This window comes from Peromyscus californicus, unplaced genomic scaffold, assembly GCF_007827085.1.
Source record: "Peromyscus californicus insignis strain IS unplaced genomic scaffold, ASM782708v3 Scaffold_24__1_contigs__length_46423439, whole genome shotgun sequence".
NCBI lineage: Eukaryota > Metazoa > Chordata > Mammalia > Rodentia > Cricetidae > Peromyscus > Peromyscus californicus.
In genome coordinates, this window is record NW_026294535.1 from 38,547,603 (window position 1) to 38,573,235 (window position 25,633).

The following is a 25,633-nucleotide window of genomic DNA, read 5'->3' on the forward strand; positions in this document are numbered from 1 at the left end:
GCGTGTTTCTGTAGATCCGAGGAGAAAATTAAGCACTTCAGCCAGCTTAAATCTGAACTTTTTCTTCAAGACAACACTTTAAGTAAGATACTGTGCTTAATTACGGAACTTAGAGTAGCAGCCCAGAGAAATTTCATCCTGAAAAGACTTTTCTGGAAAGTAAGTGTCTTGTTCTTCGTCTTTAAAACTTGTCTTATCTGGTTATCAAATCTAACCATGAACTAGAATAGGAATACAAGTCGTATTCTGGTGCTGCATTTTAAAACGGTGATTATATTTAATGTCATCATGTTTTAATATTTAAAATCTTGTGAGGTACTCGATAACACGCATGTGTATGGGGAAAGATGGGACTAAATGAGAGGCACCATACCAAGCAAGTGAAACGTGGAGTTGATATTGTCCAAGGAGAGATGGTAGGCGGCCAGCTTTTGGCATGGGAGATGGAGGAAAAGGAGATTTTCTTAAGTTTCTCCACACACGTTTTCCTTTAGTAAAAATATATATTAAAAAAATGCCTTTAACATTTAAAATTAAAATATATATATATAATTGAATGAATACTGCGAATGTAATCTATGAATACCACAAATGTGATTAATATCATGAGTGTAATTAGTGAATATCATGAGTATAATTTAAAAAATAAAAAATAAAAATAAAAAAATAAATAAAGCATTCTGCTTCTGCTCTCCCCCTACCCACAACCACCACACCACTCCCAACCAAAAAGGCTTTATTTACATTTTAAAGAAAGTTTTAAGGACATGAAGATAGAAGTCTGAACTCTACCTTTTATGTATCTAGCCTCACAATAGTAAGAACCAATCAGAAAACAGCAAGCTTCAGCCCTCATTCAGTTATACTGCTTTGGTGTCAGATACTGTATATATTGTTAATAAAATCCATTTCAAGAAAAAAAATGCCTTTAAGCACAGGATTAGTATTTTTTTTTTTTTTAAGAAATGTGATCCCCAGTGAGTCCTGACAGCTTGATTCTCACGTGGTAAGTTAAAAGTGCTCCGTTCTCAGTTTTTACTGGGAGGCGTGAAGAAGTCACGGTGAGAAATGGTGGGCAGGCGTTCGGGCGGCTGCGGTGCCCCTGGCCACCCACGTGGCTGCCTCCTTCTTAGCGAGCAGCTGTGAAGTGCACAGACACTCAGTCCTTCAAGCCGTTGTGAGGTGCTTGTATGCCGGTGAATAACCGTGTTGGTGTTCCAGATGAGAGCGGCCTGCTGTCTTAGTGTGGGTGGCTCTCAGGAAGTCCCTGGGATGTGGGTTCGCTGGGCCAGCAGCCTCAAGCCAATCAAGAGGGTCAACGACCCTAATGATATGAAAGAGCAGCTGGAGAGAGTTAACGGGTCAGTTTATCACAGCAGGGTCAGGGCATTGCGCTGCACCGTCTGAATAGTCAGAAGTGGTAGATGCTATTAGGAACACGCCGTGCACACTTTGACTCTAGGAATCAGAGAGTTGTGGGGAAATACAGAGATAGGCACCAGGCACTAAAATAACCAAGGACACTGATTATGAAAATGAAATTCATATGGAAAGGCTAAAGACATTTATCTCCTCCCCAAGGAAACTGCAGACCTCCCCTGCCTGTACATTATCCACTTCATCTACCCTAATTGTGTGGATTTGTTTGCCTAAAGACCGTCTGCAGACTTCCTTAGTAAACTGAACACGTGAGGCTGTAATATTTAAAAGGGCCTTTGTTTTGGCAGGGCAGGGTAATCAGTGGGGAGCCACGATCTGGCTAGAGAAGATGCTCAGGGAACTAACCCTCCTAAAGAAGGGTTCGAGCCCAAGGCTGAGAGTCACCTCTAAAGGGAAGTGAGCAAACGGAGATGGGAGGTGTTTCAGTGCCTGGGTGAACTCACCCTGGGACACCCAGTAATCACTTAGCACCGGGACTGTCAGATGTAGAACCAGGGGCTGGAAGAGGACTGGAGGGGCGGGGCCCAGAGAAACCCACCTGGACAACCCGAACAGAGGATTTGAAGTGGATTTTTTTTTAAAGATTTATTTATTTTATTATGTATACAGTGTTCTGTCTGCATGTATCCCTGCAGGCCAGAAGAGGGCGCCAGATCTCATTACAGGTGGTTGTGAGCCCCCATGTGGTTGCTGGGAATTGAACTCAGGACCTCTGGAAGAGCAGTTAGTACTCTTAACCACTGAGCCATCTCTCCAGCCCTGAAGTGGATTTTTAAGGAGAACAGGCGCTACCTGGGGTTAGAGAGGAGGAAGCGTGTAGCTGTTGGTGGTATTGGCCTGGAGGCCATTGAAGCACCTCCAGTCTTAAAGCAAGTCTGATGTAGGTGGCGTTGCTGTGGAGCAGAAAGATGGCAGAGAATGAGGCCAGGCTGAGCTCATCCAACCCCACCCTTCATCTCTCTCATCATGTATTGTTTGTTTGTTTTTTCAAAGCAGTGTTTCTCTGTGTAGCTTCGGAGCCTGTCCTGGAACTAGCTTTGTAGACCAGGTTGGCCTCGAACTCACAGAGATCTACCTGCCTCTGCTTCCTAAGTGCTGGGATTAAAGGCGTGCACCACCAACCGCCCACCCTGAGCTGGGTGTGATGATTCCAACACCAGGTGGTACTCTCCAGCACCATCCGCCCCTTTATTCTTTGCTTTTTGTAGTACACATCTTCCATTTTTTTCTTTTTTCTCCTCAGTAAAGACCTACCTGTCCTTCAAGGCTCGGCTCAAATGCCATGGTTCTCTTCCCTGTTCTCCTTGGTGAGGAGCCGAGGCACCTTGCTCCTTTTGATTTCTGGACCTAGTCTGTGCTTACCACTCTTCGATATTTGTAGTTCGTGGCGCTCGGTTCCGTAGACACTATCTGCACGTGACTATTTGTCACGTTTGGATGTGGCCAAGGACAGAGGCAGTGGAATTTTAACTTTAGTCAATTTAAATAGTCCCCCTGGTAGCCGGTGGCTACTGTACTGTGCAATGTCAATTTTCAGCATCACCAGTAGCATTTTAATAATTCGGCAAACATTTATTACATTCCTAATCAGTGTGAGGCGTGGTCACAGGCATTAGACATGGAAGTGTGATTGGGACAGAGTTCTTATCCTCAAGAACCAGGCATGGCTACTCCAGCTGTTGACTCAGGGCTCTAACCTACCACAGCATGCTCAGGCCCAACACAGTGCATGCATATCCCATGTCCTGGAAGCTATTTTATTAAATTGAAATCATATTCTCCTGTGAAAAAATAATCTGTTGTGAAGTTTAGGAATAAAACCACCCATTTCATGCTTCACACTTGAAAATACTAGTCCCCTTCAGCATAACGTCATTAGCTGGACTAAAAGAGATCTTTGAGTTCAGTTTGTGGAACGTGAAAGAACAGAGTGAATAGAGGTCACAGGGGTATATCTTTATTTTAAGTCTTTCCATGTTTTCGTGGGTCCTCCATGGTCCTGACCATATGCACCACAGATATCCGGGAGTTTTATCTTCACTGTCTGTCTTTGCCACAACCCAGGTCTGTTCTCATGTTCATTTACTCAAAGTTAGCATCTCTGACTAAGGAAGACATCATTCTCAAATCCTTTCAAGAGGATTAACCTTTCTATTAAAAAGATTATCTTTCAGCCGGGCGGTGGTGGCGCAGGCCTTTAATCCCAGCACTCGGGAGGCAGAGCCAGGCGGATCTCTGTGAGTTCGAGGCCAGCCTGGGCTGCAGAGTGAGTTCCAGGAAAGGCGCAAAGCTACACAGAGAAACCTTGTCTCAAAAAAAAAAAAAAAAAAAAGAAAAAGAAAAAAAAAAAGATTATCTTTCACGGCCAGCCGCAGCTAAAGCCCTGGCAGGCTTTGGGAGCCAGAGCCTGGGTGATATCCCCTGGAGCTCACACTGAAGCAGAGAGATTAGAAGCACTTCCAATGTTCGGTGCTGGGTAAGAAAATCAAAATTTCCGTCTACATTTCCTCTTTAGAAGTCAACTTTGTGGGGCAAGAGAGATGGCTCAGTGGTTTGTTGCTCTTGCGGAGGACTGGGGTTCAGATCCCAGCACTGTAACAGATCAGCCCATAAACACTCGCGTCTACAGCTTCAGGGGATCTGATGCCTTGTTCTGACCTCCCCAGGCACCCCCATCTAAGTAGTGTGAGCTGTCACTCATCATCAGAGGTCGGGGAAACCATGAACAACAGGGGTCTAGGAAGGAGAAGCGATTGCGCACTTCTTGTACCGCCTTCCTGATTTTATGGACGGCTTATTTTCATGCTTAGCTGGTGGACTTGAGCAGGAACACAGAAATATGAGTTGCTCAAATCTAAGTGTGTGTTTGGATAAAAATGACAATCTGTATTTCAATCGTATCATCAAAAATATTCATCTGTTTTTCCACTGCTTTTATTGGCTATTATTACACTGTTATTACACTATTTTTACATGGCACACTAGGCTTCGTGTCACTCAACTCTTTTCATGGCCTTACCATGGCCTTACATGTACTTCTGGATGGCCTTCATCGATGCCGGGGCCCGGACTCACTGAAATCCCAGCTCTTGGTATTTCACCTGGATGACAGTGTCTTCTGTTTGAATTCCGCTGGTTTTAAGAAACTGTTGTAAATCACTTCTTGAATGGAAGAGATGTTTTCTCTGTCCTGTTATGTGTGGGCGGAGTTTTAACAATTGGCGGCTTCATTATTTCCTTCCCCACTTGCTTTTGCAGACCAGTGAGCTTTTCTACTTCCTAGTGAACAAGCTTCATGAGTATTTGCCAGAGTCCAGGGATAAGAGTGCTCTTCAAAATAAAAGTCAAAGAGTCAACGAGCTGGTGTAAGTACTAACTAGAGAATCAATGAGCTGGTATAAGTACTAACTAGACATCCACGAGCTGGTGTAAGTACTAACTAGAGAATCAATGAACTGGTATAAGTACTAACTAGACATCAACAAGGCTGGTGTAAGTACTAACTAGACAATCAACAAGCTGGTGTAAGTACTAACTAGACAGTTGGATATTAGTCCTCTAAGGCAGAGGTTCTCAATCTGTGAGTCGTGATTTCTTGGGCTCCGTACCTGATATTTACATTATGATTCATAATAGTAGTTTAATTACAGTTATGAAGTAGTGAAATAATTTCATGGCTGGGGGTTACCACAACCTGAGGAACTGTGTTAAAGAGTCACAGCGTTAGGAGGGTTGAGAACCAGTGTTGTAAGGTGTTAAAAATAAATGGAAGATACTAGACAAAATATATGCACTATTAACGGTTAGGGGTACTGCAACTTTTGCTTTACATAGATTTTTAAATTTTTATTTTGTTTTGTTTTTTGAGACAGGGTTTCTCTGTGTAGCTTTGCACCTTTTCCTGGATCTCACTCTGTAGACCAGGCTGGCCTCGAACTCACAGAGATCCGCCTGGCTCTGCCTCCCGAGTGCTGGGATTAAAGGCGTTCACCACCACCACCTGGCTTAGATTTTTAAATTTTAAAAATTATTTCTTTATTGTTATTTAATTTTCTGAAACAGGGTCTTGTACTCTGGAATATCCTAGAACTCACTATGTTGACAGGCTGGCCTCAAACCTCTCTTTCCCAAGTGTTGGGATCATAGATTATGCTACCACGCCATGCTCTCACATGAATTTTTTAAAATAGCATTTAAAACATTTTTAGTACCCATACAAGGAATTAGTAATAAGGACTGCCCTCAAACGGGGAAATAGCTGCCTCAGAGAGAGACATATTTAAAAAAGGAAAATCAGGGGTTGGAGATATAGCTCAGTGGGGGTAAGAGCACAAAGTGCTCTTGCAGAAAACCCGTCAGTTCTCAGCTCCCACATCTGGTGACTCACAACCCCCTGTGACTCCAGCTCTGAGGTGATCCAGAGCTCCTGGCCTCTGTGGGCACCTGCACTCATGTGCACAAACCTATATTCAGGTAGACACATACAAATATTTGAAAATTAATCATTGGAAAAAAATTATGCATTCAAAAATGCTCATGCTTGATCCTGACATGAAGCTCTCGTTCAGTCAGTAGGCACTTTTTGACCTCCTACTGTATAGTAGCCCCAGGCAAGGTACTCAGCCAGGGCTGGCAATTTGATGCACAGAGTTTGATGGACAGTTTGCTAAATGAATATCTGAGAGCAGTTCTCTCAAGGCTCACTGCTTTTGTGGGATTCTGACCTTGTGGAGCCATGTCATTTTCGTTGTTTATGTTTTGTTTTCTCTTATTTCCTAGGGCATGTATTGAAATTACACAGACCCTAGGACAGATGTTCAGAGAAACAGAAGTTGAATCATCACGACTGAGCACGCTGGCAGCTAAGAAGTAAGGATTTGTGTGTGCGTATGTTTTTTTGTGTTGTTCTTTTGTGTTTTAAGAAGACGTTGGGACCATGTAGTCTCTGCCGATGCTTTTACTGTCTTCTGTGTACTGCTCTCGTTGGCGGCGGGAACCGGGGAGACTAAAGTCTCATGCCATAGCCAGCTGAAGTCAGAGCCTCAGGCAATGCATACTCTGAGCGTTAAGAAGAGTCGCCTGAGTAAAGTGTGCAGTCACAAGGACAAGCTGCACATGGCAAAACCGTGTTTTCCCATGGAGGCATATGAAAAACAACAGCTGAAGTGAACTCACTCCTGTCTGCTGCACCTGGGTGTAGACGAATGCTAACTGGTCTTAATAAATAAAAAACCCAGAGCCAGATATCCGGGTTAAAAATCCAAGAGACCAGAGAAATAGGAAAAGCCACAAGCCAACCTCACCTCACCGACACCTCAGCTTCCAAAGAGAGACCTACTTCCTGTCTACCCACACTTATATGCCTTTCTGCTCTGCTATCTCATTTGCTCTCTCTGTCTAGCTACATTACTTCCTCTTCCGGCCCAGCTCTGTCACTTCCTGTGTGTCTGTACAGACCTCCAAACCTTTACGGTTAACTAGTGTTGGAATTTAAGGCATGTGCCACCACTGCCTGGCTCTGTTCCCAGTGTGGCCTAGAACTCATTGAGACCCAGATGGATCTCTGCCTCCCGAGTGATAGGATTAAAGGCGTGTGCTACCATTGCCTGACTTCTGTGTTTACTCTAGTGGCTGGCTCTTTCCTCTGATCCTCGGATAAACTTTATTGGGTTGCACAGATAAAATAATCACTACACCTGGGAGGGGCATGGAAGCACATTCCAAGAATAATTCTGTGTTTTTTTGAAGAAACTGAGGTCACAAGACTCTCGTTTTCTTGGAGTTTTCTCACAAGCACCGAGAATTCCCCTCGCACCTCTCTGTTCTTGATCCGTGTTCCAACAGTCTCCTAAAACTCCCTGCCCTCTCTCTTCCCTGTTCAGCCCTGTGCGCACATTACACTCCTATCTCCCCATGTCCTTTTGAGCTGTGGAGATTAATTGGCACCTGCTGAATTCTTTCTGCCCCTCTGCACCAGTAAGGGTACAAAGGTTTTCTTAGCATAATACCTTCTGTTGTAGTTCGGTAGACTTGAAAAAGACCAAATGACCCATCATGCAGTAAAAACCTTCGAAACAGAATCTCCATTAGAATTTATGCACAGCTGAAAATTATATTTGCTAAAGTAAGAGTTACTGTAGTCATATTTTTATTCATAGTTATGGGCTGCTTAACCATGGGGGTGTGTCTACTTATAGAAATTTAGTTGGGATAGCCTACTAGACACCTAGGCTATATGGCACATATAGATGTATACACACACATATAAAACATGGAATGTATGTGTATATTTGTACATATATTCATATCATGCTGCCTAAGGCCATTAAACAATAAGTGATTCAGTCACCAAGAGAACATGATGCAAGTGAGATTCAGTAAAGAGATGCATGAGATCTATGAAGGCTGTTGCCTTCATCACATTGCATACTCTTTATTTTATGAGTGGTTTGCTTGCGTGCATATTTGTCTGCACACCATGTGTATGCAGTACTGAGGCCAGAAGAGGGCGTCAGATCACCCAGGACTGGAGGTGCCGGAAGTTGTAAGCCAGCCACCCTGTGGGTGCTGAGGATGAACTTGCATTTCCCTCGGGAAGAGCAGCCGATGCTTTTAAGAGCTGAGGCCTCTCTCCTGCCCCAGCATACTCTGTTTTAGTAAATTATGTACACATAGGCACACACTCTAAGATAATGATTGAAAGCCGTAGTAGAGTAAATCCATGAACCAGTAACATCGCTGTTATAAAAACCAAGCATTATGCTGTGATTAGTAGAATTGTTGTGCTATATTTTTATAAGACGTGAAACACAGCATGTTGATTAGTAGCTCTGCGTCACGTGTGTAATGCTGTGTAGGAAGAACAGTGCTAGGATGGCTGTAGTTCCATCGTGTGATAGGAAGGGTGTTTTTCTTAAATATATATATATATATATATATACCATCTGCCTCTGCCTCCCAAGTTCTGGAATTAAAGGTATGTGTCACCACTGCCCAGCGATTAATTATTTTTAAAAATGTGTATGTGTGTGTGCCTGAGTGTGTATACGTGCACCACATGTGTGCAGGAGCCTTTGAGGTCAGAAGAGGGCTCTGGATGCCCTGAAACTGGAGTTCCAGGCACTTATGAGCCACCATGTGGGTGCTGGGAACTGAGCCAGGGTCCTCTGCAAGAGCAGTAAGCACTCTTAACTACCAAGCTGCCTCTTTAGCCCCAGGAATGGGAAGTTTCTGCTTTATAATCTCAGAGACCATACTTCAGCATGCTGTCACTGAGGACAGTAACATTGCCATGTAGCACATGACTGTAACTGTGACCTTTCATGAATGACCTTGTAAGTTTTACTAATGGGGAGGATGCAGTGCCAAAGAAAGGTATTTTAATGTGGTCTAACTGATAGTTTCCCTTGACCCAGTAAAACAAAACAAAACCTCCCCTCCATGCTTATGCAAACAACCCTATTTAACTTAGTGGACACACACTTGCACACACACATACACACACACACACACACACACACACACACACACACACAAAAGCAGAGAGGAACTTGTTGGGGAAGAGGGTTTCAGTCGGGGAGGGGAGTTCGGCAGGGGAATTGGGAGTGAAAATGGCTAAAATTCCTTACCTACATTCATGAAACCGTCAAAGGATAAATAAGAAGCATGCGTCCAAAGGAATGTGGAGACGTGAACCTTTCCCACACAGCAGTCTAGCATAAGTAGTGAGGCTTTCCTCTGCAGGGCCAGCCAGGGCTCAGCTTCCTCCTTTTTGTATTCTGTTATGTTAAAAACATTTTATTTATTTATTCAAACGGTATACACTGTGCTTTTCCCAATGGCTCTCATATTCCCACCCCCATCTCCCTTACTACTTCATGTACTTTTTTTTTTTTTAAACCACTGAGTCTGATTGGTGCTATTGGTATATATATGGATGAGTGTAGCGCCATCTCCTGCAGCGTGGGCTGCCTATCATGGATGGCCACATCCAGAAGAAAACTTGAGACCCCCTCCCCCATTAACCATCAACTGCCCAGAGTGCCCGCTCCAGGTGGAGGTTTGTGAGCCCTCCCCCATCCTTGCTGGGATTTTGATTGGCTCGATCTTACGCAGGACTTGTGCACACAGTCACAGCCATGGCCGTGAGTTCACGAGTGCACTGGGCCTGTCACATCCAGAAAAAACAAAATTGAAGCATCTCTTCCCAGCGTTTCCCTCTTCCTGCCCCTCATCTGCAATGATCCCAGAACCCCGGAAGGAGGAGGTGTGACTGATCATAGATGTCCCACTTAGGGCGGAGCTCGCCACAGTCTCTTCATACTGCAGGTCAATGACCAGTTGGGGGTCCCTGTACTAGCTGCCATCTCCGGTAAAAAGAAACTTCTCTGGTGAGATTGAGAGAAACAGTAATCCAGTGGTTCAGGGAAGTCAGATCCCAGAGGAGCTCAGTGCCCATAGGGTGCCAAGGGGAGGCTTTCCTGGCAGAGCCTACCATGTGTTTTTTTCTGGTTTTTAAAGACTGATTTATTATTTTGTATTTATGTGTGTGTGTGTGTGTGTGTGTGTGTGTGTGTGTGTGTGTGTGTGTGTGTGTAAGTTTATGTGTACCGTGTATGCAGTAGCCCACAGAGCCAGAGAGGGCATCTGGTCTCTGGGAGCTGGAATTACAGGTGGTTGTGATCTGCCTGACATGGGTGCTGGGAACCGAACCCAGGTCCTCTTCAAGAGCACTGGTGACTGCTGAGCTATCTCTCCAGCCCCCGCCTGCCATCTTTCTCATGCTGTCCTTGTCCTCATGATTGAGGTGACCTTCAAGGGAAGCAGAAGGGAACCAAGGGCAGGAAGAAGTTCTTCTTAAGCAAGGTCTATAGCAATTCTACCGGTTTCTGCTTTTTGCTATCCCAATTCAAAACAAAACCCAAACCACACCCTCCCTTGGCTATAAGGGTGGCCTTTAATTGTTCTAACTTGGTTTGACCCTATCAGCTTTAGCAAACCTTCCTCCCAGACAAGGCTAGCTCTTTTCCTAGCCTTCAGTATGTGTGCTCAAATAGTAGAGTGTGGTGATAATGTTGATTTTTAGGCACTTTTGATATGCCTAGGATTACCATGAAAACAAAGATGTAATATGATAGTATTAAATCTATTGCCCTGTGACAAATTGCGTAAGCTTAGCGAGTTAAACGTTTGATTATTCTTTCTCGTCTCTATGGATCAGGACTCTGGGCAGAGTTAGCTGGGTCCTGGGCTCCTTAGTCCAGACTTTTCCATTGTGGGGTTGACTGGATTCAGTTCCCTCCTAAGCTCATGTGAGTGGTGTTTGAGAGAGCAGCTGTAGTTGGCAGGCTCCATCCGTGAGTTCTGAGAATTAGATCATTCCCACCCAGGATCATTTCCTCTGAACTGACTGAAAAGTCAGCTAATGATGGGCCTTGGTTTGTATGTGATGAGTCCTTCATATTTACAGTCTAATATAGCCCAGTCATGAGTGATAGCCACTTACAGTCACAGGTCCTGTAGGCTCTGTATACTCCTGTGGGATAGGAGTGTTGGAGGCCATATTAGAATGCTACCTTCCACAATATCACAGACTACTTAACCTCCAACATTTGTGCTCTAAAATAGAGTATAATATACTTAAAATCCATGTATCATAAATAATAATCTGAATAATAAAATCATTCAATTGTTGGGACAGTTTTTAAGTCTGTGATGTCAATCCTAGAAGTTGCTATTTTTGGGATGAAGCTACGTTTTGACTAATTGTTGGTCCAGAGAGTTTTAAATTAAGTCAGTTGGTAGAAAGGGTGAATTTCAAATTAAATTCCATTTGAGGAAATAAAGAAGCAGTGTTCATTTAGCGTTTCCTCTTTATTATTTCCAAAAGTGGGAAATTTGTTAGTTCAACTCACCTTGCTGCATTCTTGAAATGTGCCATGTTCTTTTGTACTTTGGTGGTGTTGTGGTCGAATTCATATATTATCGCAGTAAGCGACCTAGAACTTCTGAGTTCTTTCTCTCAGATTTGAAAAGAAACTGTTACTGAAAATAAAGGACTGTAATTAAATAGAATGAAGAACAGAATGTCAGTTCAAACTTCAAAGCTTCAAAAAGGAGTGTTCTTGGGCTGAGGAGATGGTTTAGTGGGTAAGGGGGCATGCTGGGAAAGCGTGGGAACCTGAGTTCAAATCCCCAGAATGGACATAAAAGGCCTGGCAAATGTGCTTGCCTGTAACCCCAGTGCTGGGGGTGGGGTGGGGCATGGACAGGGAGATGGCTGTGGCCTCCAGCCAGCCCAGTTCCATGTTCAATGAGAGACCATGTTTGAAGGAGTAAGACAGAAAGTAATAGCCTAAGATAACAGACTCCCTCTTCTGCATGAGCATAGGAACATGCCCAAACACACTTGTGCATGTACAACACACACAAACACAAACACACAGAAGAGTATTAGAAATAAAAAAAAAAAAAGGAATGTTCTTTTGATGGGGAAGGCCTTCTAAAAGTGAGTTTGACTGTTTTGTTATTTTATTACTTGAGAACAGGTCTCATGTTGCCTACACTGGGCTCAACACTGTGTAGCTGAGGATAACTGTGATCTTCCTGCCTCTACGCCCTCAAGCACTCAGCCTGTAGCCATGTGCCTTCATGCCCATCAGTGCTGATGCTCACACCCAGGGCCTGTACATGCTGAGAAAGCAGTCTGCCAATTGAGTTACACTCCCCGCTCCAAGACTGGCCATTTCAGATAGCACAAATAAAACAGTAGATAGTATGAATGACCTTTACTATTGTGTGTGTGTTTAGAAATACAGTGCATGTTAAGAATTAGACTAGTGCTGGGGATGTCTTTCTGTATGCTGTGAGTGTGTGTTGCTCTGATTTGTTTGATAATTAAACACTGATTGGCCAGTAGCCAGGCAGGAAGTATAGTATAGGCAGGATAAGCAGAGATGAGAATTCTGGGAACAGGAAGGTTGAGTCAGGAGTCACCAGCCAGACACAGAGGAAGCAGGATGTGAAGGCAGAACTGAGAAAAGGTAAGAGCTAGTCAGTGGTAGGCCTGAGCTAATGGCTGAGCAGTTTTAATTAATATAAGCCTCTGTGTGTTTACTTGGGTCCAAGCAGCTGCAGGGCCACGGGAGCCAGGCAAGACCAGGAAAACTTCAGCTACAGACCAGCTTTTTGAGTTGGAAAACAGAACTGTATATTTCTTAGCATTTTGGTTGACTATGGGCTTCTGATCATGGTAATGATTTAAATAATTGTGAAAAGCCTAGGAAGTTTATAGTGTTCCTAGTTTCATTGTGAAAAGTGCATTCATGCTCATAGAGAATGTGTGTGTGGTCCTACCATTAAATTATTTCACTACTGCTGTACCTCAAAGCTATGTTATTGTTTCCTGTTTTATAGCTGGTATTCCTTACTTCTTCCCACTCTCCCTTCCTGCCTCTTTACTTCTTTCCTTTCTTTGGTTTTCGCTTAAGACAGGGTCTCATGTAGTTCGGGGTTGGCCCTGAACACACTACAGCTGAGGATGACCTTGAACTCTGTAATCCTCCTGCCTCTACCCAAGTGACTATGCCTAACTTCCTCCCACACCTTTTTAATTATTAAATGACATCTTACTGTGTTGCCTGAGAAGGTCCTGGATTTCTGGGTCCAAATGATCCACGTCCTTCAGCCACCCTGCTAACGAGGGAGACATCACTGTGCTCAGTGAGTTCATAGTCCTGTGGCTTGCTTTCGGCTCCATTTCAGCCACACATGGACTTGTACTTAGCATTTGAAGATACTCTTATAGACTCAGTTTTTCAGGATGCACAGTTTCAATTGTGACTCTTTTTTTTATTGTTAGGTAATTAGGTATCATATACTGTCAACCATGTGTACGACTTGTTTGTGTGGGTTAATGGACAGTTAAAATGCATCTGAAGGAAAAGACCTCAGCTTTAAAATGAATTTATTCACCAATAGCTAATAATGTTTAATGGTGCAGAAGATCCTTAAAAGGCTCAGTTTAGAAAAAAAAAAGGGAGGGGGCTCTGAAGTAAAAACTTGGGGTCAAATGAGCATTTTAAGAAGTATTTCAGCAGGGCGGTGGTGGTGCACGCCTTTAATCCCAGCACTCGGGAGGCAGAGCCAGGCAGATCTCTGTGAGTTCGAGGCCAGCCTGGTCTACAGAGCGAGATCCAGGACAGGCACCAAAAACCACACAGAGAAACCCTGTCTCGACAAACAAACAAACAAACAAACAAAAGTATCTCACTTTAGGGGTTGGGGATGTAGCCCAGTACATGTCAGGTGCTACTGAGACTTGACCTGACTGAGGTAGTGAGGGAATAAAGAATGAACAGACACACTGGGGTCATGTGACCCATGCTTGCTCTGACGGAGAGCACCTACTATGCACAACAACCCAGAACCTCATCAAGTTTATTGTATATTGCAATTTTATTTAAATTTCTACAAAAATTAAAATAAACTCATTTTGAGATAGTCACCTGCTTGTCTAAACGTCCAAAAACTCAGTTAAATGTCTGGGGGAAAAAGAAAAAAAAGATGTTCCATGTCAGTTAGGAAAATTCAAGCTAAGCACAACATACATTTAGCAGGGTGGTGTTGGTACATTCCTTTAATCCCAGCACTCAGGCAGAGGCAGGTAGATCTCTGAGTTTCAGATCTGGTCTACAGAGCAGGCCAGCCAAGGCTACATAGAGAAACCTTGTCTCAAAAAATTAAAAAGAGAAAAAAAATAGTGTCTGTAAGTTTGACTCCATTATTTTCCTTCTAAAAGCTTTACCCATTCATGGCTTTTTATTGATTTTTTTTTTAGGGGAACACTGTTTAATCTCTTAGTGATTTTAGTGAGCAAGCCCAAGCTTCCAAAGTCTTGCTCCCCATCGAATGACCAGCCGCCGTGTGATTCAACGTCAGCCGACATCTCCTTCGATGCTCAGGTGAGAAAAGAATTTGGGGGGTCGGCTGCAGCATAGAGGGGCTCTCGTTTCTCTGTTCTAATGTGGAGCATGATGCTGCAGAATACAGAAGTATGTGAACGTTAAAGAGGACATTTTTTTGTTTGTTTGTTTTTCGAGGACAGGGTTTCTCTGTGTAGTTTTGGTGCCTGTCCTGGATCTCACTCTGTAGACCAGGCTGGTCTTGAACTCACAGAGATCTGCCTGGCTCTGCCTCCCGAGTGCTGGGACTAAAGGCGTGCACCACCACCGCCCGGCCAAGAGGATATATTTGATTATTAACCTAAAATCTTAGCGATTTGGCCAATATTAATGTATCTATGTTTTCAGGTATATAAACTAAGGAAAATAATAATGTTTAAAAATGACATTCATCTGCCCAAATGTCTCTGTGAATATTATTCCAATACATGTAATTCTATAGCGGAGATTTTACCAAAAGACAAACAAACAAAAAACCTGCAAAAGAATGTCTTCCAAATGTCAAGGTCAACTTGGGCTATATTTTATCCTAACAAGTGTTTAGTGCTCATGCAATGAGTCACTTCTTTTTCTAATGTTTTAGCAAATCATTAGATATAGCATTAAACTGTATAGAAAGCATATTTTCAAGAGAATGTATGCACTTATAATCAATTTATCTTGAGCCAAGTCAACATTGATTTTTTTTTTCCTAAAGGGTGGGACATGGTTTGATGTTTTTTTTGTTTTTTTGTTTGGTTTTTTGAGAAAGGGTTCCTCTGTGTAGCTTTGGAGCCTGTCCTGGATCTCATTCTGTAGACCAGGCTGGCCTCGATCTCACAGAGATCCGCCTGGCTCTGCCTCCTGAGTGCTGGGATTAAAGGCGTGCGCCACCGCCGCCTGGCTGGTTTGACAGTTCTTAAGCAGACAATTAGAGTTATGTTTTAGAAGGTAAAATATGCGTATCCCCTCAGTACGTATTTACTAATTTATTTATTAGAGCAAACTGTGCTGGGCAGAGGTCCAAAAAGTAAACAAAGCAGACATAATTTCTGCAGCCACAAGTTCGACAATACTCACCATCAAACTAGTTCATAAGCTGGCGAGAGGGACAGATGTCCATGAGACGTACCAGGCCTGTACGTGGAACATCTGACACACTCCTTGAAACGGGAGAGTGAATGAATAGAGACTGGAGAGTTGGTGAGACGCGGTACACAGACAAGTTCAGCTGTTAAGCTACTGTATACATGGTATGGTGACGCATGCCCGGCAATCCCGCACTTGAGAAGTGCAGGTGAACGGAGAGCTGTAGGTCAGCCTTGCACTGTATAGTAAGAACTTTTCAAGGAAGGGGAGGAGGAGGAGGGGGGGGGAGGAGGAGGAGGAGGAGAAGAGTGGGAGTGCAGCTTAGTTGAGGGATGACGGAAGTCAGAAGGAAGCCCTGGAGTAGAGAGGTAGTTCAGCAGTTAGGAGCACTTGCTACTCTTGGAGAGGGGCCAAGTTCAGTTCCAAGCACCCACATTACCAGTAACTCATAACTATGTGTAACTCTAGTTCTAGGGGTCTAATGCCCTCTGTGGTATACATATATACATGCAGGCAAAGCATACACACACATATATGTATATATATTTAACTTTTTGAGACAGGGTTTCTTTGTGTAACCCTGGCTGTCCTGGAACTCGCTCTGTAGACCAGTCTGACTTTGAACTCATAGAGATCTACCTGCCTCTGCCTTCCAATTGCTGGGATTAAAGGTATGTGTCACCCAGCTAAAATAAATTTATCTCAAAAACAAAAGAAGAAGAGGGAAGCTTTTCCTGGCCCCCAGAAGAGACTAGCCCTCTTCCGAGCTGTCTTAACTTGAAATGTTTTTCTTTAGGACCTTTGACTCAGTTCATATCTGTGCATTTCCTTACTCAGTTGCTAGCTTGGCCTTGTTTCTTTGGTAGGCTGTGTATTCAACCAGGGTAGGCAGGGAGCCTCCAATGTCTAACACAGGGTCTGATGCATGTTTGTTAAATAAATGCACCAAGAGGAAGAGAGATGCTAACTCATGAAGAGGGTAGATTCCAGAATATCTTAGAAATCTGAACTGACACCTGACATGAAAATCAAGTATGGAATCTAGAAGACACGTTTTAGAATCTGGCCTAGAGTCAGATACGATCCACAGCAAGAAGACTGGTTTCAATGGGGAAGCCCTGAGCTTGGTTTTGTGTTTGTTAGTCTGGATGACGAATAGTATTTCCCCACGAAAATGTCTTGTGGGCAAAACGGACGGGTGTAGGTTTCATGTCTGCAGGACGTTCAGATCTTCTGCACTGGGCAATCGGTGTGGCCATCAAGAGACAGCACAGATTAGGTCACCAAGTATAAGAGGACAGGAGACACCAGAGTTCATCCTGCACACAGTATGACGGCAGGGCCTAGGCCTGGAGCATGTCCATAGGCAGTTCTTGTGATCGGAGTGGCTTATGTGCCCTCTCAACTGCCTGGAGATCTCGTGAGCAGAGGTCTCTGAGTCCCGTTTATGCCCATTCCATAGAAGGAATAGAAATTCAAGCTGGCACAAGCCCAAATCCCTTAGAGAACCTCTGGCCTCAATCTTAAGGAGCATGTTTACACCGTGAAAGGAAGTAAGGTTGTTGATCTGACTGATACTGTGGACCCCAATGTGCAGATTTTCCATGTTTTTGTCTAGATTACTGTATCTTTCCCTAATCCACATGTGGGTCATTAAACATTTTGTCTCTTTACCGGAGTAGCTTTGTTCTGGTGGTACTGGGGATTGAACACATGCGAGGAAAGCACGCTAGCGTTAAGCTATAGTCCACAGCTCTCTTTTCACTTTTCATTTTGAGACAGGGTCTCACTAAGTGGCCCATACAGGCCCTGAATTTGTGATCTCCGTGGCCCAGGCTCTTTAGTGTCTGGAATGACGTGCCTGAGTCAGCCAGCCCAGCATGAAAGCCACCTTTCTGGGAATGAAAAGTGGACATCACACATAAAAATTTAAGTCAGAAATCCTTTGTCAAGGACCTGAAGGGAAATGGCTTTTGTGGCCCAGCCTGTGGCAGTACATTGATGATTACTGGATATTCTAGTTACAGGCGCTCATCCTGGAATACACAGACACGGCGACAGCCCTGCTCTATGAGATCCTTCTTGTCTTTCAGCAGGTACAGCACATATTTTATTATAATTCTAATTTGATTAGGTTATGGTCAACAGTGTAACATTTTTGGGAGGACAGTCTCTAAAACTGGCCTCAGGGATACTCCCTTCTCCTCAGGGCTATTACAGGTTTACAGATACTGATTTTTAAAGATTTGATTGATGCTGGGTGGTGGTGGTGCACGCCTTTAATCCCAGCACTCGGGAGGCAGAGGCAGGTGGATCTCTGAGTTCGAGGCCAGCCTGGGCTACTGAGTGAGTTCTAGGAAAGGCACAAAGCTACACAGAGAAACCCTGTCTTGAAAAACAAACAAACAAACAAACAAAAAAAAACAAAAACAAAAACAAAAAAAAGATTTGATTGATGAGGATTGGATAAAAACGTATTTGGGAGTGAGAATTCGTTTAGATCCGACTTAGACTTCAGGAATATAACTTGTGTCCTTGAGTTTCTAGGGAAATCTTGGCTTGGGATCCACAAAGTTTGCTATTAGCTGGATGATGTCCTTTCTACAAAGCTGCCCTCCCACGGTGAGTATTGAGCAGAAAAAGGCCCGGCTTACCCGATGCTATGTGCTTAATTAATAAAACACAGGCATTGTCCTAGGATTTACTTGAGTCCACAGAGCAGAAGCAAAAGATAAAACTTGATGATTTTATTATTTAATGAAAAGAAAATGTTTTTATATTTGAGACCGGAATTAAGTGTATTAAAGTTAGGGCTTAAGATTAGCTTTATTCTATTTAAAAAACCTTGAAGATATATGTAGCAAACAAAATGTTTAGTTACTGGCTTGTAATGTGACTAAAATGATGGACATTTGCCATAAGTAGAAAATGAGCAGAACACTTGTGATTGCTATGTGCTCTGCCCCTGCAGCCAACACCCTGCTCCCAACTCTGACGTCTTCCAAGATTCCATTCACATCCAAATGGTCCATGTCTGTCATTCTACTAAATCGTGGCCAGAGGGAGCTATTTAAAACAAAAATGGGATTGCCGTGCCTTGCTGTCAGCTGGGTGATCTCTGGGCAGCTTTTCCCTTTGCCAGCCTCCCTCCCAGGCCCACAGGGCGGGGCATCTTAGAGCTTTGCCTCCTCATCTGGTCCCTCCTTCATCCTGCCCTGCACATCTCTCACCTCAGTGGCCAGCCCCCCTCCCCCACTGACTCCACTGCAGGATCTTTCCCTCTGGGTAGGTCCTATTCTCTTACGTTACAACAGAGTGCCACAGAGTGGGTGATTGATAAAGGGCAGAGGTTCATTTGGCTGGCTCATTTTGGAGGCTGGTTGGTTCAAGATGGAAGAACCATATCTCAAGAGGCTCTTGTGGTGTCCTTCCATGTCACACTTGGGGGGTTGGTTTTCTAACACCTGAAAACACAAGCTGTAGCAATCTGTGTCTGAAATACCCTTCCCCCCTCTCCCGGCCAGTTAACCCCCACTCATCTCTGAGTCCTCAGTGCCAGTTCCTGGAGTGGGAAGGTGATTCTCTGACCTTCTCACAGGGTCAGATCCCCCCTCACAGTCACACAGTGGACACCGTGGCGTGCCTTCCTCCCCCCTTGAGCTTGTCACTGTGGCAGTTTGCACTGGCTTCTGTTGTCCTGTGGTTCTGTCCTGTGGTAGCTGTCGGTGGCCTGTGTCTCCCAGCACACTTTCCACTAGGCACCTGGTGAGACTGGACCTCTCTCTTCACTTGATGACTTTGGCCTGAGTCACTCTGGGCAGAAGTGCGAGCTTGTATAGCACGCTTCCCTAGGCTCACTTTTCCTGCTGGAATGCTACCTATAGCGTTTCCCGCGGTGATGGTCCCGCCCACTGGTGCTCCCGAGTGACCTGGAAGGGCTGTGTAGTGTGAACAAATGACAGAGATTTTTCTGTTCCGTACCGAGCGCTGGTGAGCTGAGGTTTGTTACAGATTAGTCTATCATGACAGAGACAATGGCTGTCTCCATGGGGCCTGAAGACAGGAATATGTCTAGAGTGCTAGATGCTCAACAAAATATCTAATGAACTAATCTTTGTGAAACCTTCATCCCTCAAATCTCTTCCCACTTCCCCGAACTTAGTTTCCCTCTGCTCATTCATGTGTTCCATGAGTCAACACATGTTTTTACCAGAAATCTCTTCAAAAGGTAGTGTTTGGGGCTGATGAGATCGCTCAGTGGGTAGAGGTGATTGCTGACAAGCCTGTGGAAATGAGTTTGCTCCCTGAACCCAGTGTGGTGGGAGAAGGGAAAACTTCCATGAGCTGTCTTCTGAATTGCACAGGTGGGTCGTGGCCTGCACACCATAGCACACATATGTACGTACACACACACACATACACACACACACACACACAGAGATAAGGTATCGAGTGGAGTTCTTGTCACGAGGTAATGTATTCTCTTTCCATATGTGAGCGTATGCCCGGTGGACCCATTCCCAGCTGTGAACTACTTTTCCAGAGCGATGACATTCAGTGTGTTCTGAAGAGTCTGTCATCCCTTGACAGATAGATCCCTATGACACAGTTACGCAAAGCTGGCCAGGGCCATGGTGCACATTTATCGGTAGACTAGCCTACTGCCCAGAAGAGATGAAGGCCGCGATGATGGCTCCTTCAGCAGTGCGCGGAGCTCAGCCGGTCTCAGAATCGTCCAGGAGCACCATAGTTTTTATTTAACCATATTTGTCTATGCAGTATGAAAGACCCCTACTTACCTTATGCAGCGATCGTAGGCTCTACGATCTGGCTGAGTTCCTAAGGATCTCAAACAAATATGGAAGTCCCTCAATCACTCTTGAAAGGAACTGAGTCTAGTCTGAGGCCAGTCTGTGACCATGAAACCTGTCAGGATGAAAGGCACCCCGAGGCAAGGGAATACGGACACGTGAAGGTATTAAGCCAGCTCTGAGCAGTAGGGGCAAAAAAAGACCACCTGAGAGAAACTTGTAATAAAAGAAACCGTTAAGGGATGTGGTCATTGGACGTACCTACTCGTAAAACCTCGTAAAACCAAGGTGCTGTGAGCCGAGGAGATGGTTCATCAGGTAATTCACTTGCTGCCAACCTGAGTTCATCCCCTGGGAGAGAACTGCCTTAAGAAAGCTGTCTGCCGGCTTCTGTGTGCACACTGTGGCGTGCACGCATAACATGCCACCCCCAAATAATTAAAAATGTAATTTTAAATAGAAAACAAAAAAAAAATCAAAGTGCTAAAAATTAAAATGGTAATCACTGTTGATCTGTGATCTGGTACCGAGTACCATCTCAGAGGGAACTAGCCCGTCAGCCTTGGAAGAAGCGTGGCAAGGGCCTCAGCCGAGACTTGTCAGTGAGGCTGACAGCTGGAACAGGGTGTGTGCGTGCGGGTGGTACCCTGTGCCCACGCGTAACTGCGTTCTCCTCATCCAGATGGCTTTTGTGGCCAGCATTGTGAAGCGGGTGGCGAAGGGGCTCTCGGCCTCGCTGCAGCTGCTGACTCCCTGCCAAGCGGTCCTGTTGTACCAGCAGTTCTACATCCTCAAGAGCTGCTTGCAGTACAGCAAGGCTCTCGCCCAGGACATCAGGAGCGACCACAGCGAAGAGTTCAGGTAAGGAAGGAAAGAACGCGCCCAACCAAAAGGCTCCGCTGCTCGTTTTCGAGGACACCGCCCACAGGACCCGGTAGGTAGGGTAAACGGTGATGGAAATTCCACATTTGTTTTTAGTGTTACTTCTATTTGATCACAGGTAAGGTGGGATTGGGGACAGTTCTAAGAACCTTTGAGGGGTGTCCCCAGCCCAGAATCTACCCGTTACTCATCGTCACTGGCCTGTGCACAGCTTACATTGCATAGAAGTGTGACGATTTATTCTAGGGTAACAAGCCCTAGTGATGAAGGGGATGATACATTATGAACCGTGAGTTCAAGTCTGTTGCTGCACACGCATTGGGGGCGACCAGTCAGGAAAGGGGGACAGTAAACAAACGCACTGGGGGATCTGTTGTTGGTTTGTTTTATTTACACGTGTCACCCCCGGTGAGAGAACAGTCAGCAGCAGCAGCAGCAGCAGCCAGATGGTTCCGTCCATCCGTCCATCTGTCCCATCTGGCTCTGCCGCCCCTCAGGGTTCCACTTTGGCTTCAAGGCTAACAAGGCCAAATGCACTCAGCAATACACCCTGAGCTAACACGTATTCGAGAAAAGCTGAGGTGGTTTTTGCCATCACCGAGAAGGACGTGGCTTCACCCTTGGTTCAGAGGGAGACATCAAAAGATGCAGAGGCATCCATGATGGCTTTGTGTTGGCTTCAAAAGGAGTAAAGTCAGCCCTCTGTGTCGACTCTCTTTTTCCAGCATGTGCCATTACACCAGAAGGTCCACTCTGGATACCATAAAAGGGATTTATTTGGCTCCAAGTGGACCACCCCACAAAGCAGCCCCAGCACCCCCGCCTCCCACTTTCTAACTTCCTTTTCCTTCTCATCAGGAAAAATTGATATAGCGTGAAATTTACCCCTTCGGAGCATAAAATTGGATAGCTTTGAATACATTTCACAATATTTCTCAACTGTCATTATTGAACTGCAGAACATGGTCATTATCTAAAGGAAACCCAGTACCAGTTAAGCAGACATCCCATTCCCCCCTCCTTCTCAGCGGCTGGCAACCACTTACACTTCCTCCAGACAATCGTCCAACAAGTGACCTTTTGCCTCAGATCTTTCGTTTATCATATTTCCAAGGTTTATCCATGTTATAGCATGTATAGCACAAAACTCCTGCCCCAATCTGCTTTTCCATTTTGAGACAAGGTCTTGCAGTGGAGCCCAGACTAGTCTGGAACTCACTATGTAGCTTCAGTTGGCTTTGAACTCATTGCAAACCTCTTGCTCTAGCCCCTGTGTGCTGTAATTATAATGATCACATATGTCATCATGCCTAGCCTAATTATAAAAGACCTAGTTATAAACTATAGAAACAATCAGGACAGCTGGCAAAACAAAACAAAAAAACCGTGTCATACTCCTGGATAGCCACAGCTGGCTGGAGCTCCCAGCAGGACCCTGTCAGGAAGATTGTGTGCCCTTTGGCTAATCTCCACCCTGGGCAGTGACAGTCTTTAAAAGCTCCCCCAAGTGATTCTGTTATTCACTCAGGGCTGAGAACCATTCGATGCTACCCCCCTAGGGGATGGCTGAAGGCTGTCTACATTCTTATGTAGAAGCCTCTATGTAGAGGATGTGGGAGCTAATCCCTTGCTCTTTCCTCTTGACTGGTCCTGATGGGTTAGCTGAGCTTGCCCCCCCCCCCCATCTGCCCCTTTCTGTGCACTGTCTGAGGAACCCAAACATCAGAATTCTTGCACATACTTTGGTGAAAACAGTCCTGTCCTGTCTTGGTTACTGCCTCCATGGCAGTATTAACTCCTTTCCACTATTTCCACTATTAATTCCTTTCTCAAGTGAAGTATGTATGCTCACTGAAATGCACATATAGCAAAGACTTTCTCGGTCCTGAGTACAGGAGGTTGGAAGTCTGAAAATGTTGCGTCTCGTGGCTAGGACTCCCCCCATCCCCGACCTTGTGCAGTGAGTGTGAACACACTGGCTGAGCCAATGTGAAAATTCTCGTTTTTAATGGTGTTTTGTTTCTCTGTGTCTTGCAGGTACTTCATTCATATGCCAGCCTTGGAAAAGCGGCTCCCTGTGTGCTACCCTATTACGGAGCCCACCACTCAGCTCTGTCACGAAGTTCTACAATTGATTGAACAGAAACAATATGCAAAATTTTAGAGGAGATGAAATATAAAGTGTTTATTGAAGTCCATATTTACGAGAAACAGCCTTTTGACTTATTTACTATCTGGCTCTCCTTGAGAGAATCTTGTAAAGCTTTTAGTTAAATGTTCATTAGCACCTCTTTAGGAAGCCTTAACTTTTTAAGTAACTGTGCCTAGGCTGAGAGCATGCAGCTCAGTGGGATAGCCCTCGCCTAGCATCTGTGAAGACGTGGGTTCAAGATCCTGCACAGGAAAAATGGAACAAAAAGCTAAGCACCACAAACACCGTCTAAATTTTTCTTGACATGTGTAAAGTGGTGTGCCTCTCCAGAATGAAAGATTTCTCACAGATGTGAAACACAGTACAGGGCACAGAAGCACAGAGCAGCTCGGTGTGCAGAATCTATCTGGTGGGCTCTGTTGGTGCAATAAGGGTGATTGGTAGAAGCCACTGGAACACCCACAGCTGGACGGTTGTAGGAAGTACAGACTACACAGTGAACTTGAGAGAGGTGCCCGGCAATGCACGGCACCTTCTCCTTCACCTGGAAATCTTCTACGGCTAGAGTATCGGGGCAGCAATGGGCAGGGGAGCAGTCACAGGTGCACAGGCCAAGAAGGGAAACAGGCTGGAGTTCCTGTGGCAGAGCACCTGCTTCCTGCCTGGGGGGTGGGCAGTCTGAGCAGTCCTGTGGAAGGGAGGCTACTCTTGAACTTCACGGCTCTCACAACCACTCACAAAGGGCTTCCACCACACTGTGTGGCCATACACTAATAGAGTCCCCAGATCCTCCCTGTGAGCTGTTGGGTTTGGACGTCTAAGAACACCAGAACTGGGTTTTCTGTTCAGCATATGATGGCCTGAGGAAGGACCAGAGGAAAGTCTCTGAAGAAAGTGCTCCCTGGCCAGCTTGGCCAGCGGCGGGCAGCGGAACCACAGCTGGGGACTTCACCGAGGAGGTTCTCTTAGGTTCTCTTAGGTTCTTGCCATTAATTTGTCCAGCAATATTTAAATCAATTATTTTACAGTGACCATTTTTTAATACTATAACATTTGCATAACTTTTGACTGATTGTCCAAGACATTTTTTTTAGATTTAATACTTATACAGCTTTGTAAATATTCTAAATATAGACCTATTTTAGCTGTCGATGTAACTCAGATGATGGTAGGGCACTTGCCTAGCGTGTGGGAGGCCCTGGGTTCAGTGCCCAGCACCACACACTCACACACTCACACACACACACACACACACACACACACACACACACACACACAGTAAAATCGGCTTCTAAATATGAGATTTTGTGTTTAAAATGTACCCATGGAGACCCTTTTAGCTTCTCAAATTGCTCCACGGAGAGACTGTAGGTGGGTGAGGAGGGATCCTTCTCATTTGTTCCCGATCTCAGATGCATCAAGACGGTGCTCATCTGCAGCCGCCTCCTCACTCCGCTCGGCTCCCCGCAGGCCGTCCTCGCAGCTCCAGTCCTGACTTAATTCACCAGCGTCACAGGTCCCCCCCATTTGCAAGGTCTTATGTGCCTGTTTTATTGTCAGCACAATACTAAGTACACAGAGGCAGAGCCATTGTAAGACTTTTCAGAAAATCATAAACGCAGGCCTGAGCTTTCAACTCAGAAACAGCCCGGTATACCGTGACTTGCAAAATAATGTTTTGACACATCGATAAAAATATTTTTTGTCTGCAGATTATTTATAATAAATTGTTAGTCTTATTTGTATGAATTTTTTTTAGTTTGACTTTTAAAGGTCTTAGGTATTATAATTTTGCAAAAATAAATGTACAGGAAATGAAACCTTCGTTCAGGAATCTCGTTTCTAGTTCTGACTCACATGACTAACTATTTGACCTCAAGCCAGTAGGTGCTCTTTCTAGGCCTTGTCTGTCTCTTTCTGTTCCTCTGTTGTGTAGCAGGATGAGGCTGGATGGTCTCCAACTTCCCGTTAGTGTTCCCTGCCTGTAAACAACACTTTGTTTATTGAAATAGGGTCTGACATAGCCCAAGCCTTGAGTGCTCCATATGGCCAAGGGTGACTTTGAACTCCTGATCCTCCTGCCTCCATCTCCGAAGCGCTAGTACTGCAAGTATGAACTACCACGCCTGGCATTGGACACAACACTCCTTTTGTTGTATTTCTATGTGTGGGTTTGTAGAGGCCAGAAGGGGGTCCCATTGGATCCCTTAGAGCTGGAGTCACAAGGAGTTGTGAGCACCCTGATGTGAGTGAACTCTGGTTCTCTGGAAGAGCAGCAAGTGCTTTGAACCATCGAGCCATCCCTCTGGCCCCTGTAC

General features: G+C 44.9%; 1 protein-coding gene across 1 annotated transcript in view; it reads left to right on the forward strand.

Moving 5' to 3' along the window:
- The window catches only part of CUNH12orf56 (chromosome unknown C12orf56 homolog), a 54,018-nt gene extending 28,964 nt beyond the window's left edge, over positions 1-25,054 (forward strand). The window contains exons 6-13 of the mRNA XM_052753480.1: positions 15-159; positions 4,699-4,805; positions 6,220-6,309; positions 14,279-14,402; positions 17,492-17,566; positions 18,018-18,092; positions 20,964-21,142; positions 23,201-25,054. Coding sequence (XP_052609440.1) covers positions 15-159; positions 4,699-4,805; positions 6,220-6,309; positions 14,279-14,402; positions 17,492-17,566; positions 18,018-18,092; positions 20,964-21,142; positions 23,201-23,327 — 922 coding nt within the window. The 3' untranslated portion in view covers positions 23,328-25,054. The remainder of the gene's footprint in view (positions 1-14; positions 160-4,698; positions 4,806-6,219; positions 6,310-14,278; positions 14,403-17,491; positions 17,567-18,017; positions 18,093-20,963; positions 21,143-23,200) is intronic.
- The last annotated feature ends 579 nt before the right edge of the window (positions 25,055-25,633 follow it).